This window comes from Terrapene carolina, unplaced genomic scaffold (genome assembly GCF_002925995.2).
Source record: "Terrapene carolina triunguis isolate 2854851 unplaced genomic scaffold, T_m_triunguis-2.0 Scaffold131, whole genome shotgun sequence".
NCBI lineage: Eukaryota > Metazoa > Chordata > Testudines > Emydidae > Terrapene > Terrapene triunguis.
Genome location: NW_020664482.1, coordinates 11,284,244 through 11,294,524, shown reverse-complemented (window position 1 = coordinate 11,294,524; position 10,281 = coordinate 11,284,244). Strand labels below are relative to the sequence as shown.

At 41.8% G+C, this 10,281-nt stretch overlaps 1 protein-coding gene across 1 annotated transcript in view; it reads left to right on the top strand.

Moving 5' to 3' along the window:
• Positions 1–133: 133 nt before the first annotated feature.
• The window catches only part of RADX (RPA1 related single stranded DNA binding protein, X-linked), a 34,814-nt gene continuing 24,666 nt past the window's right edge, over positions 134–10,281 (top strand). Inside the window, exons 1-3 of the mRNA XM_024210137.3 lie at positions 134–791; positions 2,800–2,942; positions 7,147–7,339. Of these exons, the coding sequence (XP_024065905.1) occupies positions 203–791; positions 2,800–2,942; positions 7,147–7,339 (925 nt within the window). The 5' untranslated portion in view covers positions 134–202. The remainder of the gene's footprint in view (positions 792–2,799; positions 2,943–7,146; positions 7,340–10,281) is intronic.

Sequence of the window (10,281 nt, the reverse complement as noted above, 5' to 3'; positions counted from 1 at the left end):
CCGGCTCTAGAGCGCTCCCCCCTCCCCCGCGTATCTCCCAGCGCAGCCGTTGGGCTCTTCGAATGGAGCGCGCGGGCCCTGCGGCCGCCTCCGGGAACCGCCCCCTCGCGCGTGCAACATGGCGGCCCCCGGGCCCGCCCAGTGACAGGCGGAGGGAGCCCAAGCGGGCCGCTGCCCGGGGGGCTCCGAGGTGCCCAGCGCCATGGAGGACGCGGCCGTGGCGCCCAGCGCCCCCCGCGCTGAGGAGGGGGCTGGCCCAGGCCCGGCCTCCTGGCTCCAGAGGCTCCGCAACGAGGTGCTCCGCTCCTCCCAGCTGAGCGTGTCCCTGGCGGAGGCCCCGCCGGTGGCCGTGGTGGCGGTGGAGCGCTACATGGCGGAGAGCCCGCCGCTGCCGCCGCCGCCCAGCAGCGCCTTGCCCAAGCCGCCCGCCCCGGCCTATTGCTACGACGTGACCCTGGCGGACGGCAGCCGGCAGGAGAAGTGCTGCCTGGCGCCGCCGCTCAACGCCCTGGTGCAGCGCAACGCGCTGCGCGCCGGCTGCCGGCTGCGCCTCACCCGCTGCTCCTACCTGTACGACGAGAAGAAGCTGAGCTCGGGCTTCCTGTGCCTCGAGCGGCTGGACGTGCTGCGGGACCCGCCGGACCTGCCCCCCGGGGGCCGCGAGCCCGACGAGCCACGGCGCCGGCCCCTCAAGGGCGGGCGGAGCCATTACCTGCCCCTGTGGAACAACGAAGATCCCTACGGGGCCCTCTGGCTGGCGAGCCGGCCGCCGGAGCGCGTCGAGATCGAGGGTAAGGGGGGGGCTTGCAAGCGCCTGGAAACTGACCTGGCCCCTGGGCCCAAGCCCTGTTGTTGTTTTTACTTGGCGAGGGACTTGTACTAGTCGCACTTTCAGCCTGGGGCCCTAGAGCTATCCTAGTATCCGGGGGGTAGCCGTGTTAGTCTGGATCTGTAAAAAGCAACAGAGAGTCCTGTGGCACCTTAAAGACTAACAGATGTATTGGAGCATGAGCTTTCGTGCATCAGACGAAGTGGGCATTCACCCACGAAAGCTTATGCTCCAATACATCTGTTGGCGTATAAGGTGCCACCGGCCTCTTTGTTGCTTTTTAGAGTTATCCTAGTTCAGGTTCCCAAAAAGAGGACACTGGGGGCAGGGGAGGAGCTAGAGGGAGGGTAAAATGGGGTCCCTGCAGCAGGGACACTTACTGGAAGTGGAGAGTGGCCTCGCTCCCTGGCAGGGTGGCTGGCACAACGCAGCAACAGCTGTGGTCTCCCATCCCCAGGGCCTGAGTGGGTGGGATCCGCAGCTGGGGCTTGCAGGGGGATGGACCAATCAGCTGCAGATTGGGGACCGCAGATTCAGGAGCGGGACCAATCAGGGCTCCTTCTGACCTACAACTTGTCTGCTCTGTAAAAACCTAGGACATTTCCTGTTATTTTTTAAATCCCCCTATCTCTTTAGCGAGAAAGGGGGCTCCAAAAAGAGGCTTTGTTCCAGAAAACCCAGACATGTGGTAACCCTAAGTGTGGCAATGCTGAGCCAGACCAATGATCCACCTAGCCCAGTAACTTATCTCTGACAGTGGGCAGTCCCAGCTTCTGTCAGAGTGTGGGGTTGCATCCCTGACCATCTTGGCTAATAGCCACTGGTGGAGCTATTCTCTATGAACTTGTCTAATTCTTTTTGGAATCCAGTTATACTTTGTCCCTCACAACATCCCCTGGCAATGATTCCATGTCTTGTGAAGAAGTACTTTTTAGTTTATTTTAAACATTCTGATCTGGTCAAAGCCCTTCATTCCACAGTTATCATTTGGATTATATTATAAGTGGTAAATTGTTACCTTTCATGGTAACTAAGACCAGGTCTGTGCTACAGAATTTTGCTGGCTGTCTCTACTGTGTGTAAAGGGATGTGATCGCTGACCAAGGTAGCTGTACCACCAGAAGTCCCTAGCATAGATGCAGTTCTACTGTCAAAGCCATGCTTTTACCACTATAGCTTATTTTGCCTCTGGGCTGGTTACTATACTGGATCAAAGTGCAATTATGCCAGTAGGGCGGCATCCACAGTATGAGTCCTCTGCCATTGTAGTCTTCCAATATTCCTGTAGCGGCAAAGCAAGCCTAATGTAGACATTGGCTAATTCCCTCTCAATTTAAACAGTAAACTTTAGTGTTTCTAAATATTGCAAAAACATGTTAAATTAAAAAACAGTGGTGATGGAAAGTATTTACTGAAAATACTCGTCTTAATTAGGGGCCCAATTTCAGATTTGAAGTGAAATCTGAACAGAAACATAGTTCCCTGTCCTGCACTAACAGGCCCCTGTAAACACACACAGCCCCACAAAAGTGAACAATGCTCTGTTTAGGTGCAGGAGTCTGCCCATGCACAACTCGCTGAAAGATTGGGGGCCCTAGTTCACTGAAATCTGTATTTCATAAAAGCTTTCCACTGTTTTTTTGTTTGTTGTTTACTTACATGATAAAAATGTAGTAGTAGTACTTTCAACATATATGCCACTACTGTTTTTGGAAGAAAAAAAACAGTTCAGTATTTTGTACAGAGGGCTGAGAACTGAGTTTGTTTATATAGCATTAGCAAACAGTTTTATTTTTTATGAGAAACATTATAAAATACATATGAAATCCTGAAATCCATTTCTATAATCTACTGATCCAAATCATGCAGCAGCACATGTACTACCAAAGAGGTATATTCAAATTCAAGCATGTGGACTATTTAATCACTTGATTTTTTTTTTCCCCCCTGCTTTCTGTTTTTCTCACTAGTATCCAAATTAACTTCTCTTGGTCATCTGGAAATGAACTGGAGGAGCAGAATACACTTCAGTCCATTGCTTGTGAGAATCTTGCATAAGGCTAGACTAAGGTACTATGGGAAACCTGACAAAAAACTGGATATACCGTATCAGGTAGGGGGAAAAAATCCAACTTGTATGAGTAGTTCTGAGGTGTGCAGATACTTCTTATTCCCATACAGTAAGGGTACAGCCAAGGGTCCTACAGTCAGCAACAAATAAACCCTAAAATTGTTACAATGTAAAAGCTTAACCATTTAAAAGTATGAAAATGATATATCCCGTGTGTATGTTTATATGTGACTAAGTCCAGTTACTATAGAGCTTCATGGTGTTAAAACCGTGTCAGTTTTGTTTTTTTAATTGTCTGTCTTTATCTCAAACTGAATTTTTCTTGGTAACTATATCATAAAGAGTCAGAGTTAAGATTATTGTCGTTAGGGCTGTCAATTAATGGCAGTTAACTCACACGATTAACTCAAATATTAATCACGATTTTAAAAATTAATCACACTTATAACTAGCCGAACTTATAACACTAGAATACCAATTGAAATTTATTAAATATTTTGGATGTTTTTCTACATTTTCAAATATATTGATTTCTTTTACAACACGGAATACAAAGTGTATAGTGCTCACTTTATATTATTTTTTATTACAAATATTTGCACTGTAAAAATGATAAACAAAAGAAATTGTATTTTTTAATTCACCTTAGTGCAAGTACTGTAGTGCAATCTCTTTATTGTGAAAGTGTAACTTACAAATGTAGTGGGGGGTCTTTTTGTTTTTTTTGTTACATAACTGCACTCAAAAACAAAACAATGTAAAACTTTAGAGCCTACAAGTTCACTCGGTCCTACTTCTTGTTCAGCCAATCGCTAAGACAAACAAGTTTGTTTACATTTACGGGAGATACTGCTGCCTGCTTCTTATTTACATCACCTGAAAGTGAGAACAGGCATTCGCATGGCACTTTTGTAGCCGGCCTTGCAAGGTATTTACGTGCCAGATATGCTAAACATTCATATGCCCCTTCATGCTTCAGCCTCCATTCCAGAGGACATGCTTCCATGCTGATGATGCTCATTTAAAAAAAAAAATGTGTTAATTAAATTTGTGACTGAACTCCTTTGGGGAAAATTGCATGTCTCCTGTTCTGTTTTACCCACATTCTGCCATGTATTTCATGTTATAGCAATCTCGGATGATGACCCAGCACATGTTTGTTTTAAGAACACTTTCACAGCAGATTTGACAAAACGCAAAGAAGGTACCAATATGAGATTTCTAAAAATAGCTACAGCACTCAATCCAAGGTTTAAGAATTTGAAGTGCTGTCCAAAATCTGAGAGGGACGAGGTGAGCATGCTTTCAGAAGTATTAAAAGAGCAACACTCAGATGCGGAAACTACAGAACCCGAACCACCAAAAAAAGAAAATCAGCCTTCTGCTGGTGGCATCTGACTCAGATGATGAAAATGAACATGCTTTGGTCTGCTCTGCTTTGGATCGTTATCAAGCAGAAGCCGTCATCAGCATGGACACGTCCTCTGGAATGGTGGTTGAAGCATGAAGGGCCATGTGAATCTTTAGCGCATCTGGCATGTAAATATCTTGTGACGCTGGCTATAACAGTGTCATGCGAACACCTGTTCTCACTTTCAGGTGATATTGTAAACAAGAAGCGGGCAGCATTATTGCCCGCAAATTGTAACCAAACTTGTTTGTCTGAGTGATTGGCTGAAGTAGGACTGAGTGGACGTGTAGGCTGTAAAGTTTTACATTGTTTTATTTTTGAATGCAGTTATTTGTTTTGTACATAATTCTACATTTGTAAGTTCAACTTTCATGATAAAGAGATTGAACTACAGCACTTGTATTAGGTGAATTGAAAAATATAATTTCTTTTGTTTTTACAGTGCAAATATTTGTAATAAAAATAATATAAAGTGAGCATTGTATACTTTGTATTCTGTGTTGTAATTGAAATCAATATATTTGAAAATGTAGAAAAACATCCAAAATATTTATTTAAATAAATGGTGCGATTAATTGCGATTAATTTTTTAATCGCTTGACAGCACTAGTTGTAATGTTTGCGAATTTTTACATGTGTACATTTTTCTTAGAGAATGTACATGTATTTAAACATCATGTACATGACTTTATTTGGTTATTGCTTCCAAATGTTTAGGTGCTTTTATATTGTAATATTAGTTTTTCAGGTGTTTGTTTTTATCATAGAACTCTTGACTTTAAGTTTAAAGGGTTGTTTTTGTTTAAAACATGTTTTTGAAGAGCATGAATTAGGCCTGCATGGATTCTTTCAAATGAGCAACAGTACATAACATTTTGCGCGAAGAAGGGTCTCTACGCTCCTATTGTTCTAAGCTGTCATTCCCCCACCCAGATGAAAAATAAGTATGGCTCTCTTGTTGGTGCTATAGTTCAGCAGATCCAGGCCAGGTGGTATTCCGAAACTGCTCAGGAACAAGGGCGGAACATTAGTCACAGTCCTTGGTCTTAACTGTGGAATCAATACCTAGAGTTGATTCAAGTGGAGGAGTCAGTGGCAACTGAGGAAGAGGAAAGATCCAGCACGATTGGCTCATTACATCTTTCTTTTATTAATAGGGTATTCTGCATTTAGGCCATAATGCACTGAAGTCCTCACATAGTGTAAAATCTTATGTGCCTAGAGCTATGTGTATTGAATTGTTTTTAACACACAAAGATCTGTGTGCATTATTCTGCATGTAACAAAAATATTCTGGCACATAATAATTAAATGACTTGCCTCAAAGAACTTGCAATCTGAGGACAGACAGACAAGTAATACAGAGGTCAGGGAAAGGGAACCACAAAAGGAATATTCTATAGTGAATCTTGTTGATAAGCACAGGCAGTATGGCAGAAATAGATTTTAAGAGGGCCTTATAGGGAGAATGTAGGGCCTTGCAGGTGAGTTCATGGACAACCACGCGTAGGGGGTTGTGTGGAAGAAAGCATAATGGTGATTGTTGGAGGCTAACAAATAAGTGGATACAGGTGGGAACGTCAGTGGAAAGGAGGTTTGTTCCACTGAGTTGTTGCTGCGTTCTGTAAGTATCCTGGAAGATCTGAGAGGTATTATGTGGATTGGGTCACCTGCGCAATCATGGTCCCTAGACAGGGTTTTATCTGAGTAGAGGAGTGGCAGTGGTGAACCATTCAACATACGCATTTTTGTGTGTATTGAAGTGCATTTGTAGGACTTTGCCTAGAAAGTTTTTCCAGCTCCAACCTGCTGGCATGCAACGTTTTCCCAATTTGGCATACGAAGATTTCCCTGTGAAAAGGGTTCACATAAAGTTTTCTCTGTCAGAATATTTTGTTCACAAAATTTCCATATGAAGGGGGCTCTTATATAAAATTGTGTATTAGCTTTGATGACAAAATACCCCTCTGCTAGTAATATATTTTTTCTTGAAAACCATCCTATACACAGTATTATGACCCATGCTGTTTACCAAATGATTCCGGAGTTATAACTTGACAATTTTTAATAGAGATTCTTTATACAGGCATTTTGAAGTGTTATTGTCTTTTAAAAAAAACTATTTTTAAAAAAAATTCAGACTTTTTTTTTTCCTCCTATTTGAGGGGTTACCTTAACGTTGTGAGAAATGTGAACATTTTCACTATAGGAAGTGGGGGAAGAGAGTGGGAGAGACTCAAAATTACCCTTCTAATAGAGTTCTGGGAGAGAGAACCACCCTGCTCATTATGATTTATTATGTATTTATTTGAAAAAACTGGTGAAGATCACACATTAGTAGGAAACTCTGAGTTTGACCCTGCAAAGACGAAACATGCAAGTATCTTTATGAATGTGAGTACTCCCACTGATGTCAATAGGGACTACTCATGTGCATAAATCTTTGCAGGATTGAGATCAACAGAGAAGTGAGATTCCCTGATGAGCTAGTAACAGTGTTCTCCCACTTGCTTGATTCATCTCTTTTCCTGTAGTCCTACAGCTCCGGCCCATAGTATTTCCTCTAGGTTTATATTGTGAAAGTGCACTTAGAAATGCTGGACAGGAGCAGCTACATAATTGGGACTGTGATGCAGGAAAATATAGGATTCTTGCACTCCTATGTTTGAATTTAAGCTTGTAGAGCGTACCATGGCTTCAAGTTTATAATGAGTATCAAAACTACTCAGGAAATTACTGTTAATTGGGCAGGCATTTTAATAGTTGTCCAAAAAAATGAAAATTTGTTATCCATGTAGTTAAAGGTCGAACACATGTTTGGTTTTTCTTTTCTAGGCTTATTTTGAAGTTGCTGATAGTTCAGGCATGATGTCGATGGTTTTGTGGAATTCTTTATGTCCTGAGTGGTATAACAGTATGAAGATTGGCACAGTACTTCTGCTTGAACAGTATGGTATCAAAACCAGTTATCCATTTAAAACACAGCCAACACCAGGGGATTCACAGATGAAGAGATTTACTACAATTGGTTAAGTATCCCAGAAATCTGATTCCAAGTATTGCTGTTAAAAAGTTAGAAAATACCATTTCAGCTGACCAGTTATTGAAATTACCTGGCCTTTCAATGGATTTACCTTCAGTTCCCATTTAAAAGCAGGTGAAATACACAGTCCATTTTTGGGATGGTGTTGGTGTGGTCAGCGAGAGCAGTGGGTCTTGGCACTTCACCCACTTGAGATGAATGAGGTAATTCATATCTCTCACAGCTATTGTTTCAGGCTGTCTGCACACTGGGGTAGATATTCCTGCTTTGGTTACACTTGAGTCATGTTTCCAAGCTTTTTTCCCTCCACAACCATTAGATGAAAAACTATCATTTTTTTGTAAATGAAAGCTGTGTCTGATGTAATCACATAATTCCAAGTGCTGGGGCCCTGGGTACAGGGCTCTAGCGCTTATGTCTTAATTTGGCCCTGCTTCCAAATTAATGTGACATACAAATATAATTAATGTAATATTTACATCCTCATCCGGATCATTAAAGATGGGCTCTAGGAGTCACGTCCTGTAACAATCCATACCGGTGCCCATGTTGCGCCCCACTGAAGTAAAAGTTTGGTGCGTTAAGATCTCATTTTGCATTGATGATTGCTGCCAAGTGCACTAAACAACAGTATCATGGTCCTTGATGTACTGGTTCCTCAACACAGAGAAAAGAGGCTTCCTTTCTGCTGTTGCAGGGTGTGACAGAGCCAAGGCAGTCCTAATACAGGAACGCTAATACCTTATTGCAAGACAATGGCCTCCCCATAACAGGCCTTGTCACCAACACTTCTTTCTTCCTGAATATGGACTCCTCTTCCTTACATACTCCTATTCTGAATTAAACAGCAATGAGAAAAGCCATTTCCTTGACACACACAAAAATACATATCTTTGGGGGTTGGTGTATACATCTAATTTTCTTCTTCGTGATGACAGTTTTGCTAATGTAGTCACTACAGTGCATGAAAATAAACAATGTGCTGCACTGCTCAAAGCCGTGTATTCTCTGTCTCATGCATTTTGCCTTAAACCCAGTACTTAGCATCTGAAGTGTTTTATGATGAGTTGGCAGGAGAGCGAAATGTTTTGCCAGGCAGGGAGACTTGGGGGGAAGACAGAAATGAAAACTGTTAATGCTTATAAGCCAGCATAACAGTAATTATAATTGCCACAGACCTGCCTGCAGCAAAGAGGCACTGTCAAATATGCTAGTCTGAGACTCCTTTTTGTATAAACAAAAATCACTCAAATTTTTAACACTTATGGAAATCTTCAGTTTGGTGTCATATTGGGGTATCGGTGATGAGACTAAAAACAACTTGGAAAGTAAGGCTACATATAATAAAGGCTTATAGTTGCACAATGCAAGAATAAGAACCATAACTCAATAATGAAGTGTCATGGGGCATCTGCAGACTATAGATGTAGTGTGTGTTTAAAAAAAAAAAAAAAAAAAAAATTCTCTCATCCAAAATGTGTATGTTCTGTGTTTTTCTCTTTTTGACAAATAGCTCAAATATTTTTCCCTGGCATGAGCTTAAAAAAAAATTACGTATCATGGATCATTGTATGAGCTATATTCATGGATCTTGTAAAAAGACAGAGTAGTGTTGTAGACTGCAAGAATATCAGAAAAATTCTGCAGGACAACAGATATCCATTTTTTATAACTATTTGAGCATGCACTTGCTCTGTATTTTCAGAATGACATTGAAAGTGAGATGCTGTTTCAGTAAATTATCTCAGGTGGTATAAAAAAATAAAATGTATAAACAAAGGCCTGATTTAAATACTTTGTCAGCCACATATCCTGATATAGGGTATTTATTTATTTTAGAACATGCACATACTGTGAGTGCCCTTCCAATAGTTAACTGAAATACAATAATCAACAGTTACATTGAACTGCTAAAATCACTGACCGTTGTCATAATACAGTTCTAGTCCATTATATCCCATTTTCCAAATAATCAAATATTCTCTCCTATCCTCATTCTCAGATTCCCAAAAATGAGTCTGTATGTCTGAAAGATTAAAAAAGCCAGGTTTTGTGGGGAAAAATGCATCCTATAGTTGAGGGACCTTCGCAGAGAATATCCCGATAACAACTTTCTATATTCTAGCTGGTGAGCTCTAGCTAATGTTCCTCTGCTGGTTACAATTGTGGTAGCATAGAACAAGGACCGTGGTGATTTCTCAGGACCCAAACCATTTAGGGCTTTAAACGTTAAAACCAACACCTTGAATTCCTTGCAGTAGTCCACAGGCAGTGTGCATCTCTTAGTTCACTGAATTTATGTGGTCCTAATGAACATAGTTCAGTGTGCTTAGCAACAATCTTCAGCGTCCAAATGGTCGTAAGGTATAGAGTGTATTACAGTAATCTCAAAGTGACAAAGGCAGGGATGAGTGCAGCAAGGGCCACTGAAACATGATCATACCACACCAGATGCATTCTTCAAAACTACTGCCTTTTCAGCCCAGGGTATAACAATACCTCTAAATTGCAGGCCTGAGTTAAAAATAATAACCTCCTGCCATAAATGTATGGAGCTCACATAACTAGATAATCGTTTGGGTTGCTTCCACTAATCTAGTAATTCTCTCTCTTATCTGGATTAAGCTTCAACCAAGTAGCCCTCACCCAAGCCCAAATCTCTGGCATATACTGTCAGTTGCTGTACTGCACCTGCTGAATTGCTTGTAATGGAAATATACAACAGAGTTTCTTGATCATAATCGCTTGGAGTCAAATCAGAACTTCCGCCACTGGCGCTTCAGCTGTCTTCCTTCTTATTTCATCCCTTGAAAGTCATCTGTAAATGATGGTGATCTTTGAGAGTGTTTAAGAACCTGTCAGTAGTGGTTGACAGAAGGTTTTTAAAATATTCAACTGGATCATCAACAGACTACCCCGTGTGTGGC